The sequence below is a fragment of the Colius striatus genome, chromosome 7 (assembly GCF_028858725.1).
Source record: "Colius striatus isolate bColStr4 chromosome 7, bColStr4.1.hap1, whole genome shotgun sequence".
NCBI lineage: Eukaryota > Metazoa > Chordata > Aves > Coliiformes > Coliidae > Colius > Colius striatus.
The window spans coordinates 9,441,079-9,456,181 of NC_084765.1; the positions used below are offsets into that span (position 1 = coordinate 9,441,079).

General features: G+C 44.8%; 1 protein-coding gene across 1 annotated transcript; it reads right to left on the reverse strand.

Annotated features, from left to right (window-relative positions):
- Positions 1–372: 372 nt before the first annotated feature.
- RASSF10 (Ras association domain family member 10) lies at positions 373–3,404 on the reverse strand. Its single transcript, XM_061999803.1, has one exon. The coding sequence runs from the start codon at positions 3,301–3,303 to the stop codon at positions 1,969–1,971; it is 1,335 nt and encodes a 444-aa protein (XP_061855787.1). The 5' UTR covers positions 3,304–3,404; the 3' UTR covers positions 373–1,968.
- Positions 3,405–15,103: the final 11,699 nt, after the last annotated feature.

Below are 15,103 nucleotides of genomic sequence, written 5' to 3' on the forward strand. Positions count from 1 at the left end.
CAACTTCTTCAGCTCTACTCCCATATAGATACTTTTAATTTCAGAGTGAGGTGAAATTCCCTCACTCTGGACATGTGTAAATACTTCTAAGTGTCATTACACTACCCCTGCAGGGAGTGGATCTCTAGAAAACATTATCTGTTACTTCTACCTCAGGCAGTCCCTCAGGTCAGCAGACAGTGAGGGGATAATGCTGTCAGGAGACAGACTGGAGAGGTGTGGCCTAGTGTATCTTTCCACTTGTTTTGCAAGTGCATGAATGACACCATAACAAACATGACATAATCCCTGACCCAATCTATATTTTCTTTCAAATCATACTCAATTGGGAACACTTTAAATTTAATCTTAAGAGTTTTATTAGGTCTAAAAATAAGTTCTTAAATATTTTCCAAGGTGGACCATAATATGAAAAACAATTATATCATCTGTGTTTAAAATAAACCACAGTTTGTTATAACTGAGACCCCTTCAGTGGAATAACATTTGTCAAGAATTATAGCATACAGGGAATTGTACAGCCTCAACCAATTCACATACAGTATTTCTCAGATTGCTTTCAAACTAGACCAGTTGCAGAGTCTAGTCCAGAATTCCTACCAGCAAGAACGTCGCAAAAGGGTGGAACCTGGTCTTCAGGTGAAGAAGGTGTGAGGTCTTTACCACAAATAAAAACGTGTCTATTAGTGTACCCCTTTTTTATACCTTATCCCTTAAATGAACACTTTCATAAATAGCCCTACATAAATAATAATGTCAGAAGTTTCTAAAAATTTACTCCATCAGTCAGACCTGACTTGACGTTCTCTGGTCTCTCACTGCTCAGTGTTTCTGCAATTATTCTGTGATACAAGAATCCTTAATGTCACTTACAGAGCAGATCATACATTTTCAGTGAGAGTTAAGCTGCAGAGGAAGATTTGGCAGTTAAATGAAATGCATGTTACAGCTGATGCTGTATTTTTTTTCATTGGAATAACTGAAAAGATTAAGCTGTAGTGCAGGCAGGGCTTGAGTCATGCTTACATCATTGTATCTCTTGGCCTGATATGAACCATTAAAAATGGTAGCTCAAGCTGCTTCTTTGCTTATCTACAACCATGCTCAGTCAAATAGCAGTTAGTCTAGTGGGGAAAAAAAAGTAGTAGTTGAAGGCTGTATACATACAAGCACTGCTCGTTACTGTCAATGACTGTCCCAGGACCATTGATCTAATAGATTCCTTAGTATACCTTTAAACAAAGCACACTCTTACCTATGCATAAGAAAAAGCACTACAAAGAGCAGTTAATACAACATCTTACTCTGCATTTTGATTCAGGTTGTTTTTAAAAAAGCAATTTGTTGTTGTTGCCAAAACTGCACAACCTTCCACTCTGGGAGATCCCAGGGTCAGTGGCAATAGCACTGATACCTCTTCTGTAGTGTTTAAACAAGCAGCAGCTTTAGTCTCAGTGCCTTTTCACCTGTGAAGGAGAGCTGGGTGTATTACTAAACAACAGCCACTATTCCCATCTAACTTTTCTATGCTGAGAAACTGTTCAGGAGAGAACTGGTTTACAGTGCTCCACTCGTGAGCAGCATCCCTGGAGCGCCTGTGCTGCTGTGGGGTAGTGTGGGGAGCCACAGCCTTAAAAGGCCCAGCAAGAAGCCTTCGGAGGGAAGCAGGGAGCAAGCAACCCCCGACGTGAGTGAAACACAAACACGTTGTGGGTTTTTCTTCCTCAGATAAAAGTACCGGCGCACCAGCCTAAGTGCTGCCCGCGGATGACTAGTTAGAACAAGTTTAAACGCAAAAGCTAAAATTAAAATGTTTCCTCGGCGTGACTGCCTCCTTCAGCGAGTTTTCTTGCAGTCCTGCAGCTCGCTCTGTCCCGGCACTGCGGCTCCGCTCCGCCCGCCGCGCCTGTGCCGCGCTGCCCAGCGGACGGGGAGGGCACCGGACCGAGCTCTGCTGCCAGGCGGGTGCTAAACGAGGGACTCGCAGACGGGCAGCGAGTCCGAGTCTTGGCTGTGCATGGAGCTCAGCCCCGTGTCCGAGTCCTCGCCGTTGTCGGCGCGGTCCTTGCGCAGCGCCCGCGCCTGTTCCACCCAGCCGGCCGCGCTGCTCCCCGCCGCCCCGCGCGGCTCCGCCGCCGCCTCCGCCACGTCCAGGGTGCCCAGCGTCTCCAGCAAGCGCTGCAGCTCCCGCTCCTTGTCCTCCCACGCCCGCTGCGTGTAGTCCAGGTCGGTTTTGACGGCTTCCAGGTCCGTGCTCAGCTTGAGGCCAATGTAGAGGCTGGTGCTCAGCTGGGTCTTCACTCGCTCGTGCTCCAGGTGCAGCTCGCCCTCGCCGCCGCCGCTCAGCTCCGTGGTGTCGCAGTCCGTCTCGGCCAGGCCGGGCCCCGCTGCCAGCTCCAGCTCCTCCCGCCGCCGCTTCATCCAGCGCTCGTTGAGCTCCTCCTGGATCTCCGCGGCCAGGTGCTCCAGCAGCTCCTCCTGCTGCGCTCGCTGCTCCTGCAGCTGCAGCACCTCCTCACACTTCCTAGCGTAGTCTTCCTCGGGGCGGCCGGCAGCGGGCTGGGCCGCCCCGCCCGGCTCCCGGCCCGGCTCCGGCTCCCCGCCGCCGGCCCCCACCAGGTAGGTGTCCTGCACGTAGTTGACGCCGTGCCGCTTCATGCGGTCCAGGTGGATCTTGGCCTCGTACCTGTCGATCTCCCGGTCCAGCTCGCGAAGCCGCTGGATCTGCTGCCGGATGGTGTGGTCCTGTGAGAGCACTAGGTGCACCAGCGTCTCCATCCTCTCCGCCGACGAGGCTTCCCGAGCCAGCGGCTGCTGCCGCCTCTTGTTGATCTTGGCCAGCTTGCGGAAGGCTTTCCTCACCACCCGCCGCTGCCGCTCCTGCGTGAGTGCCAGGCTGGCGCGGGCCGCCCCCAGGCCGTGGCCGGGGCGCTCCTTGCTCAGCACCACCCGCGCCTCGGCGCTGCGCGGCCCCGCGTTGGGCAGCGAGGCCTCGCTGCGCACCAGCACGAAGCGTACGTTCTCCTGCTCGTCCCCCCACGCCACCCAGAGCCGCAGGATCTTCGTCTTGTTGGGCAGGATGCGCTCGAAGCCGCGCCACTTCTCCACGATGCAGTAGGAGTGCGGCGGCCCCGACAGCATCCCGCCGCCGGGCTCGGGCAGCGCCGGCCGCTGCCGCCGGTGGTGGCTGTCTTCCAGTAGCACGCGCACCACGTCCGAGCAGGTGGTCCGCCGGGAGAGCCCGGAGATCAGCTTCTCCTCCTGGCAGATCCACACCGAGATCTTCCGCTCCTCGGGCTCCATCGGGGTCGGCTGCGGGCGGGCGGCCAGGGCCGCCGGCTCAGGGCTGGCCGGGCGGCCGTTCCATGGGCAGCGCTCCTGGCAGGCGCGGCGCGGCGCAGCCCGGCCGCCCTCAGCCCGGCCGGGATGCCTCCCCGCCCGCGGCTCCCCGCCCGTGCGCTCCGTCGGCCGCTCCACCCCTTCCTGCGGGCCGCCGGGAGGGGCTCGGCCCGGCCCGGCCCGGTGCGATGCGCGGCGGAGGGCTGCCGCCTCCCGCACCTCGCAGCCGCCGGGTTTTCCTCGCCCACCACGTGGGCGACCCCGCGGCTCACGCCCCGGCGGCGGCCGCCCCGACACCCCGCGCCCGGATCCGCCGGCGCGGAAACTTCAAGGCGGGCAGCTGTCCGTTCCGCGTCTCGTTCTGTTACCAGCCGCCGCCGCGGACGAGCGGCGTCGAGGGATCTCCCAGACTGCCGAGGGACAGGAGCGGATCCGCGAGCTTCAAAGCGAGAGCCAGAACTAGGGAGGAATTTCCAGTTTTAGTAAATCATCCGCCTGTAATTAGGAAATTCATGTTTGTGAAGCACTTCGCAGATGAAATATGCAAAGGACGGGGATGTCTAAGTCTTATTAAAATACTAGCCGAGCCAGATTTTAATGGGAGCTTGCTGCCTGCTTTGATGGGAACAGGCTCGGTCTCTGAGTGTGGAGTAAAATGAGGAGCTGTAAAAAAATGGTAATGTTATGGTAGCGATTTTCATCTTGCGATTGCATCGCGAGCATTCTCTGACCTATGCTCTTCTGTGTGGCTAGAAGGTATTATGATAGGCAAAAACCTTAAAGTCCCTAAAGCCTGAAGGCTGATCTGTACCTTCTGGGGAACTGTAAGGGCCAATAAAATAGCTGGTGCCTGTGGAGAGGGTCTTTGTGTGAATGCCATTTGTGTTCAAATCAGTGGAACAGAACAGAGTTGAGAGTATGGTAGCCTGATTACTCTAATTCCACTGTTTGGAACAGCAAAGTTGGTGCACACAAAGTTAACAATTCTGCAGCCTAGTGCTGTCTTTTCCCCTCTGGTGCACAGGCTCAGTGTGGGCAGCTGCTGCTCTAGCTTTTCCTGTATTTTCCCGGGGAAGGCAGCCTGCCTGCTGCTCTCCCTGCATACAGCAGCTAATTATGATGGTGGCTTCTGCCATGCAACCTTCAGTCCCGTGAGGAAGTGGGCTGAGGGACCACCGAATGCCTGCATTCCTGGAGCTGAAGGTCATGTAGATCATGTGCCTGCTGCTAACGTCCCTTTCCTGTATTACTGCAGGTTAAATTCCAAACCGAAGTGGCTGCTGCCTGTTGCAATGAGGGCACGCAAGATAGGGGCGTTGGTACCAGGCTGAATTTTGCTTCCTGACCCCAGCCACCTTCCATTATAGTTGCGTGGTAGTAAGTTGCATTTAGTGGTAAAGCCTGCTATTGCTAAAGTTGTTTAGCTCTTAACATGTGTCAGAAGGGCTAGATCACTGTGCCTTTTTTTTTTTTTCAGAGGTAAGTGTTTGACAATGGAAGGTTATTCCTGAGGTGCATAGTCTTTTTGTTCAGTGCATCAGTTATACCTAAAAGCATTGTTCACTCCAGGGCTGAGGAAGGTGGACCCAGCAATAGCAGTCCTATAAGAGAGCAAAATAGCCCTAACAAAGGGAGTCATAAGGACTCTGGGATACCAAACAACTCACACTGCCCTAGAATGATAGGGTCTTGAACAGGAATGAAACATGAAACAGGGCTGTACAATTTGGCTTCACCACTGAAAAGTCTAAGATAAAAAAAGACTTTAGAAGAGTTAGAAGAGCCTTGTTGCTCTCATCAAGCTGGCAGAGTCTTGGAAAGACATACCATTCCTTGATGTCTTCTGTAGAAGCAGGTGCAGCAAAGGCTTAAAGAGGCAGTGAAAAACTGTCAGATTCCTTTACTAATGGTTCTTTGTCTTTCATATTTAGTTTTGATCTCATTTTATGGGTATTTCCTATGGAAATGTCTGTACCTACTTCATTCTGGCAAAGAACAATACAGGAAGAACAGGGTGTGATGTGAAGAGGCATCTTACACTCCCCACAGGTCAAGCTGCTCCAACTTGTTCAACTACCTTTATCTATCCAGCATCCAGCATCGCTTTGTGCGATGAAATTGGAAGGTGATCTTTCCATCTTTACTTGACCACATCTCTGTATATGGAAAACTGGCTTTGCCTCCCTAGCAGAGGCTCCAAGGCAGCATTGCCAGAGAGAGAATGAACATGTTGGCAGTTTGATTGCAGGCAGTAAGATTAAGTAGACAAGCGCTTGACTTTGGCTGGATAAGCCTATTAGATGAGTATGTGTGTGATATGTGGTTAAAAGCTCACATCAGAAATATACATTATAAGATCTCAGGTTTGCCTTCCAGAAGTTTGTTTTAGGCTGTCTGCAGACTCAAGAACATGCCACTAAAGCTTCAAAAGTTTAAGAGCTTAAACAAATAAGCACCTATCTGAAGCAGTTTTGGCCCTGCCAATGAGAATTCCAGAAGCAATTGAATGCAGGCAATCCTTTGCCTTCCCTCCAAGGATCTCAAAGCATCCAACAGAAGAAGGTAGTGTCATAGTCTCGTTTTTACAGATATGAATGCTATGGCATTAAGAGAGTCAAGTGCCTTGCCTAAGGTTATATAACAAGGCAGTAGTAATGTCATGAAGCGAGTCAGGTTCCTTCACTTCAGTGCCATTAGTCACTGAACTTGATTGTCTAGTGCTCTCTATCCTTCCCCTCCTTTTAATTATTCTATGAGAAAGGGAGATGAGGAAGCATACATTAGTTCAATGACTACAGACGGTGATAAAGTGAAAGTGCAAACTCAGCAGATGATATATTCTGCATCTCCAACGGGACCTCTCCCACTTGGTGAGGACAAATCTCTCTCAGCGGACTGTGCCTGCAGACCTGCAAGCCTCAACAGTGACATGCAAAGAGCCTGTCTCATTAAAATGTCACTGGAAGGACGATTGTTCCTCTTCCCCACAGAACAGCGTTATATGAAGTCTTCTGTAATTTCTGAAATGAGCATATCACACAATTTAAAGCTTAAAATGTAATAAACATGGTCTGTAATCCAGAGACTCTTTCTGTGCTGCTCTATCAATACAGAATTGTCAACAGGCTCTGCTTCTGAAGCACAGACTTCCTGGACAGAATGTTATTCAGAACATCACTACATGGTATATATTTCTTTGGTTTGTTTTATTAATTACAGAAATTCAAAGTTAATTATATTCTTAACAGCTGCCTAAGCCAAAAAGGAGATTTATGAGCTTAACATTTCAGGCTGTGTTGAAAAGTCCAAGCCCAGGTGTAGACTAGTTTGTTTTTACCTTCTGCAAAAAAAACCTACAAGGCTGAGAGATAGGAGATCAGCTGTATGCTGGCATTTCACATAGCATTCTTTCTCTTCCTTCCTTTTCATTGAGCTGTGTAAGTAAATTACTAAGGCTTTTGTGATAAGAACAGCATCTGTTATAGGGTTAGATAGTGAAACATTCATTTATTTTTTAATTCTTTTTTTTTAAGCTGAGCTACCACAGTGAAATTGCAGTCCTGCTATTTTTTTTAATAAGTGAAATGACACAAGACTTTATCTTAAATACTTTGAATCTAAAACAAATGAATAAAAATGTGTTTCCTCCTTCCATAATTCATATAGCAGCAAAGTGGAAGAAGTTTTAGCAAACTGTATTTGAGGCACAGAATTAATTTCTTTTAAAAGCATTCAAATGGAAAATAGGTAGGGATTCAGATTCAAGATGTTTTTCTTTTTTTCCACAGTGAAGTTGCTTTTACTTTTCAGATCACTTTCAGGACAATTTACTTATTTTTCCTGAGGTTACAGTTCAAAAGAATACAGTCAAAGTGAGATGAGTAAAGGCAGGCTACAACTGGTAATCTATTGAGCCATCACTGTCTGGAGAAGTTATTTTTTGTTGTGATGCTGAACAGCAACACTGCTTTCCCAACTCTTCTTCCTATGTTGCTGTTAATCTTATTTGTGTGAAGTTTAGCTGTTGGTGCCTTAGATTTTCTGCTTTCTAACCTCTTGCCTCAACCAGCATTGATGAAGTCCTAGGACATAGTTTGACCGTTAATATTACAGATTTCTGCGATGCTTGCTAACCTTTACAGATACGTGAATAGTGGAAGGGGCTACTTGAGCATACAGGTCACTCTCTCACGGGTGCTGTTGTCATTTGTACCTAGTTTTTCCTGAAAGTATAAAGCTGAATAAGCAGATCATGATGTGAATAAGCAAATCATCCCTAGTTAGCATGCATAGAGTGAAGCGCTTGAAAAACTACTTCTTAGTAGGAGTATTCAGACTTTAGTCAAAACAGTTTGTAGGCTTAGACTTTGATTTGAAAGTTGTTCAGTTTGCATCTGAACAGCTTTAGCTATGAGATAAAGCTTCTCACTTTCAGGTTTTCTGTTGAAGACAGTGAAGCAACTGGTACTTTTGATAAAGATAACTCGTAAGGACAGTAATGAACTGCTTCTGTAAGCTCTGTGAACCCTTGATCTGCTTCTTTCAGTTTCTTGCATCTGATGTGTACTGTCTTGTTTCTGAATGCTCCCTGTGCAACCAGTACACTTGACGTATACAGTCTGCAGTAATTCTTTACTTTGCGTCGATGGTGATGCTTACATGCTTGTGTGATCCATTTGGGAAGACTGTGGTGTAGTCTGGTTGAATAATAGCTGCCAGTGTTGGGTTATACTGCTTTGACTACTTCATCTGACTTCTTTTTTTTAATGTGCAGACACCCAAACTACAAACGGATATATCAGGAGGAAACTGTCTTCCAGTGAAATCAGTGGGGACTGCATGGGTAAATCCCTCTGCACTGCTTTGAAAATGCAGGTATGTCTATAGACTACCATTAAAGAAAATTATGATGATGATGTATATTCATATTACAGTGCAGTCTGAGAGTCTTGATGTGCTAGATGTAATGTGAATGTACGGGAAGAGACTATCCCTGCCTTGAAGGCTTAACCAATTCATGCAACAGGTTAGGGGCACTGCAAAGATCAGTAGGAAGAATACTAATTTCCAACTTCTCATCTTCAATTTGAGTCTTTAACAACTTGGTTTTATTTGTTTGTCAAGTACCTGTGATTCTTAGGATAGAAAGGAGTCCAGCACCTTATCTTTCAGATTTTATTTTCCTACTGAATGCTATTTAGCAGAAGTGAAGAAAACAAAGAATTGAACAGAGGAGAAAACTTTTTTCTTTATAAGCTATGGAATAGGTGTACAAAGCTTTGATACTACATAGGTCAGTGGAGATGTATTAGTATGCTTTAGGAGAAAATATGAGAAAGATCAGAGTCAAATGGTGGCTATAACCTTCCTTCTCAAAAAAATGTTAGATGTATTTGAAAATGTTTTAATACTACTTTAATAGCTTAGTTTTAACTTGAATACTCAGCCTTTGTTGATCAAAAAAGGACTCAAGAATTAGGTATAGTGACGTTCCTGTTCTCAGCAAACATCCTCAGTGCAAATATGACAATTTTAACTATTTAGCACTTGTAGCTTCTTTGCTTTTACTTTAAACAGTTCTCTCATCCCCTGAGAAAATGTCTGAGGTGCTTGTGTCTTCATTTTTGCTAATTAAGTTCAAAATACTAGGTCATTTGTTGTCTTATTGAGATTTATTGCGAAGGCTTTTAACTACTTTGGGATCAAAATATTCTTGCTGATTTTTTTCCCCTGCTAATTTGCAAAGACCCACTTGAATGTGTCTTCTGTTTTTTCTGAGTAAGCAAGCACTGTGTCCTCAGTAACACAAATGATACAGGATTTCCCATAAAGGTACTCGGATGACCTCTTTTGCAGGTCAGCTATATGTGCATGGAAGGGACTTGAGCTTTCTGGCCTTAATGGGGGATGATGGCTAGTGAAAAGCTCCCTTGTTTTTTCTGTTCAGACCAGGTAAAGAAACTGCCCTCTGTCTGCTGGGATCAATGGCAAAACTCTTGACAAATTTTGCTGGGAGCTAGCCCTAGAGTGCTGGTAGTTGGAAATACAAGTTAGGTATGAAGCAAACATCTGTTTTCGTACTGGCAATATGAGTAATAAGGTTCCTCAGCATAACTGCTGTGAAGAAAGAGGCCCCCAGATCAACCTGAGGGTTGCTTTTTGGCAAGCACGTTGGACCCACATGTGCTCACAGGTACACTGTATGCACCACATCTCTTTAAGGCGGTTCTTGCAGATACAAAGAGAGGGATAGAGTTTAATTAGGTATTCTTTGAGCTGGGGAGTAGTTAGTGATGTAGTCCTGTCTGTGACTATGAAGTGTGTATCGTTCTCTCACTCCACAAACACAGTCACTCAGAAACTCATAAGAATCGAAGGGTTTGTGTGCAAACGAGGGCGTTGTCTGTGTATTGTGTATGGATCTCTTGTGTTTAGATGTAGTGACATCCTTTTCTTCACTGAAATACCTTGCAGAGAGCTTTTTGAGGATGTTGCAAACCACCTGGAAGTGGGACATGATAAAATCAGGATATATTATTGCAGTAAGATGTTTTGACAGATTAGAACGAGGACAAAGGAACTCTCAGTGTTGGAATGAAAAGAACTTTCAGTACTTCTAGTATTACTGTGAAATTGTTTTATTTTAAAAGTCTGTCCTTTCAACATGCTTAACAGGCAATCCATTTTACTTGTTCTGTTTGTAGGATCAGTAGTTGATTTCAGCTTTTATAGCACACACTTCTGTTCAGATATGGGTTTAAATATGCAGCTATGAAGTATAAGTCACTTTTCAAGTATAATTAAATCCTTACAAAGGATTCCTTACTAAACTAAGACTGTGAGATTGCTTCATTCTCCAGTCTCATTCTGTCAAGTTGTGATCTTTCTAACTCTGTAGAAAACATTCCTAAAGCCTTAGTTCTGAACTTTTGTGTTATTACCGCAAGACATTTGTATCTTTGACCCATTTCTAAACATTTTTCTTTTGTATTCTTGGTAGATCATCATAATCAAGCCTTTGTGAGTGTTTCAAGTAAGTAAATAAAATTCATAGATGAATAAATAAGGATGTTTTACAAATGATTTCAACAAAAGGTAATTGAAAAGGACTTAAAGAGAATCCAAAGCTGGATATAGACTCCGTATATTCACATGGCCCCTGACCCCATTCTGACATCAGCGGTGTCAGATGGATTAGGTCCAGAGGCCAGAAGTCTATTTGGAAAGCAAGATGATTTCAATGATGCTCTTCTTTCCCTTGAGCAGATATGTTCTAGATGGGACAGAAGGTAAAATAATATGCAACTTAAGCTCGTGAAAAATTTAAGCAGCAATATTTGAGCAGTAATATGCAACATGAGAGAGGAACCTAGGTTAAAGTAATGTGGGAAAAGCCTTGGAGTTGGGTGCATGCAGCAGGGAAATGATGTGTGTTACTCTTTGTAGCATGGCTTTCCTGAGAGTGCCAGGAAGATGGTGTGATCTAAGGAAAGGCTCCGTTTCCCTCAGGATGGCTCAGCACAGGTCTGAAAAATAACATTGTAGGAGACAGCTGAATTGTTTAGCTCTTGTTACATGGCTATTAAAAAAAAGAAAACAAAAGCTTTTGCTTTATCCTTTTCCACAGCTTATTAAGATAGCATGATCCCTAGCTAAGCCACAAGTATTAAACGGTATTGAAGCAATGGAAAGATGACAGCAACTGCAGCGCAAGGAGAACAAGAAAAGAGAAATTCAGGGGGATGTCAAGAAAATCAGTTGGATCTGTCATTTTTTAGAGTTCTGGTTTAAAGGGAATGACAGCAACGCTGATAAAAACAAGTATTGACACAGCACTCTAAAATGTGCTGAGTGGTCCTGGCAGAAATGGGGACTGTATCTAGAGCTTGTGTGTGTGTAGTAGCAACCCAGTTTTGGAAGGCCTAAGTCTTTTCAAACCCATGCAGATATTATACCCAACAAGGGAATAATATTCCTGTATACTGCTGTGCTTTTTGCACTAGCGAATTTGAGGCTAGCTTACAAATTGACAACTGTATTAAAAGTGAGATTGTATCTGCCTCATTTACTTGTCACTCGAGAAAGAATGATACTCCATCCATCATCAGCTCCTTGTGCTGCAGTGGGCCACCGCATTGTCATTCTCTTGTTATTGTAAAGACCCTCCAGTCTTATCCTTTATAGACAATTCTCCAGGAGTATCATGGGGCTTCTGAGGTGGGTGTAGGTTCTGCTGGCAGCTGATTAGTGTGGATGCCTTGCATGCATCCAAGTGCTTGTAAAGTCAGTTGTCAAAAGCTGGCTATTCAGTGGGAAAAATAACACCAGCCGGCCACATTTACAGTGCTTCCTGTTGACTGGCCGTTAATGACTGAAGGGTCATCATTTTGTAATGGTTTCATACTTACAACTAAAAAGGCAGCTGTTGAAATGGAGCATGTATATTTTACATCTAGTGAGGTCTTGAGAGTAACCTATCACTAATTAGTACATATAGTAATTAATAAAGTTAACTTGAGTGGTTTTTATATGCGGAAAACACTTGAGTATTGCTTCTAATAGCAATATTCACCATGAATCAGATTTTTAATAGCTTCAAGTGAATTAACTTCTTAAAGCTATGATGACTTATATCAGCCTAACATTTGGTTCAGATATCTCTTTAAAGCTGTTACCTACAGTGTCTTGTTGTAATTGATGTCATCTTTGAATCCTGTGTACTTTTATTATGGAAACTTAACTGATTTCGTTTATCCTGATCAAATGCACTTTTAACTCTAAAACTTTGTCAGCTACTTATTTAGAAGGCACTGGATGAACTGGTACTATTTGAACTGAAAAAAAAAAATCTTGACTACAGATTTTAAATCCCACATTGTTATGACAAGTCCTCTATTCTTTTTGGTATTTTTCCTCCATTTCCTTTCTATCCTGCTTGTACCAGCACCAGTCATTGGTTTTGGCAGTGTTTCTTAACAGATAAAAGGAAGGAAAGACAACCTCTGAGCATGAAAAGTTAAGTGACATTTTTCCATTATATAGAGTTTTAGCAGTCTTGACAGCTTGAGGTCTGTTTTTCCTAAGGAACTTGTCAGTATTCAATGTACTACTCATAGACACAGCCTCAGACTTGTCAAGTTGCCTACTGCTAATAGCTCTGTGCTTTGGGTATCTGATCTCCTAACATCCTTCTTGACTGCTGCTATGCCTGATCTAGTTCCACTGAACCACTCCTGCTCTGGAGTATGAAAGGTGTCATACAAAAATAACACAGCAAACCAATAAATGAAAAAACAAAAAGGGAAATTGAACCCATCTCTGAGGGTTGGGTTTGTTTAAGCAGAAAAAGAAAAAGAGCACAGGCAGGGAAGCCTCACGTATTTGGCAGAAATCCTAACGTTAGTAGCATAGAAGCAGTGTCAGGAGTGGAAAATAGACCTTATTGAAAATCCCAAGAGAATTACTTTCTGAATGAGGGAAGGCTTAATCCAGAGAGATCTTGGATTGTTGCCATGAGCTTCAAGGAAAGCTGGAGATGCTCGGAGCTATATGGCATAGTCCTCCAATCTTCTTAGCCTGGAAGTTCAGGTCTCATCTTTCCCTTACTAGAATACATGCTTACTCATGCTGCAGCCCAAGTGAGTGATATGAAGCCTTGTGGCTAAAAGTTGAAAGGAAGCTGAAATCCTGTATTGGGATGTTTGACAGTGGGGTTCTTAAAATATGCCAGAGTAAATGCTGAGAAGTGGAGCTTACCTGCAGCTCAGTGCCCTGGTATAATACCATGGTCAGTGTGACAGAAATGTCTAGATAGCCACCAAGCTCTCACCATCTTTAATGAGAGTGGATATGTGTGAAAACTTTCAATCCAAGAATTTAAATGAAACTTGAGTGCAGAATTTGTGGAGTAATTTCCTCCAACTTTCTGTTACATATAGTTTTCTTTATTCGTAGGGCTAATTGTGATTTCCAAATGGTGGATTAGAAGCCTTCAGGTAAACAAAGCTGTAGAAAGGACACAGCCAGGGCCAGGATCCTGTCAGGCTGTTTACTGTATAAGCACATAGTTAGAGATGTATACCTGTTAGGACTGGGACTAGTTAAAGATATGCTGGGAGAAGAAACCAGCTACACTTGTGTTTTACAGAGAGAACACAGGGATGCAGAAATAGAGCAGATAAGATTGAATATGTACTGGCTCTGGACTTCTAAGTGTCACTTGTGCCTTTGAAAGCCAGCTTTTGCATGGTAGACTTGCCTAAGTTGGGAGGTGTTGATCTGGCAGCCCCAGCCCAGGGTCAGCCAGAAATGATGAGGCAGTGACCCCCACACCCATTCCTTTGGGACTTGTTGCCTTTTGGTGGCCTATTTCCACGATGCTGTTAGCATCTTCCACAGCTGATGGGCTGCAGTTGCCCAGCCCACAGCCAGGTGTGGCTGTTGTGTTTGAAGCCTGAGTTTGATGAGTGGAGGGGTGGTGTGAGCAGGATGCAGGATGAATGTGGATGTGTAATGGAATTGACTTGAATTCTCTCTAGCATTATTTGGCTCCTGTCCCTCTTTTCCTTTTCAATCAGTACAGTAGAAAATTCTTTTGAAGGGAGATAATTTTACAAAGTGCTGAGTTCAGAGTTCCAGAGCCTCTGGCATTCAGCAGGAGGCTTGGATGCTTTTAATCTATCTCCTGTGTTCCTATATTAAAGGAAATGTTTTCAAAGTGATTTGAGCAAGTTATTTTTGTGAAGCCTGTTAACAAATAATAGGATAAACGTGTGTAACATTTTTTTGCCTTCAAAGTTTGCCCTTAGGAGCAGAAAAGCTTTCTCACTGCTAAAAATACTTTTTTTCTTAAAAAGAAAGGAAAAGAAAGGCTCTTGAATGTGATTTTTCGTTCCTATCTGTCTTCTGCTGACTTTAATCATGCAAACCTCCCACCAAGGTCAAGAGGAGTTCTGTCTGATTTACAGACTACAGGAACTGGAAAGTTGATACAGATTTAGTGGCTGTCTCCAGAGGACTGGCTGATGACTGGGCCCAGAGACTGATGGGGACTGGAGTTAAACCCAGCTGGTGGCTGGTCACCAGTGGTGTTCTCCAGGGCTTAGTGTTGGGGCCTGTTCTGTTTAACATCTTTATCAATGATCTGGATGAGATCAAGTGCACCCTCAGTAAGTCTGCAGATGACACTAAGCTGGGCAGGTGCATAGATGTGCTTGAGAACAGGAACGCTCTGCAGAGGTACTTGGACAGGCTGGAGCAATGGGCTGAGGCCAATTGTATGAGATTCAACAATTCCAAGTGCTTGGTCCTACATTTGGGCCACAACAACCCCATGAAACGCTACAGTCTTGGGATGAGTGACTGGGAAGCTTCTTGGTGGAAAAGAACCTGGAGGTGTTGGACATAATCCGTCAGGGTGGCAAAGAAGGCCAATGGCATTCTGGCTTGTATAAGTAACGGAGTGACCAGCAGGGCTAAGGAGATGATTGTGCACCTATACTCAGCCCCTTACCACAATAATGACATTGAGGTGCTGGAGCATGCCCAGAGACAGGCAATGAAACTGGCAATAGGTCTGGAGAACCAGTCTTTTGAGGAGCAGCTGAGGGAACTGGAAGTGTTTAGTCTGGAGAAGAGGAGGCTGAGAGGAGATATGATCACTCTCTACAACTGCCTGAAAGGCAGTTGTAGTGAGGTGAGGGTAGATCTGTTCTGATGGGACAGCAGGAAATGGGCTCAGCCTGCACCAGAAGAGGTTTAAATT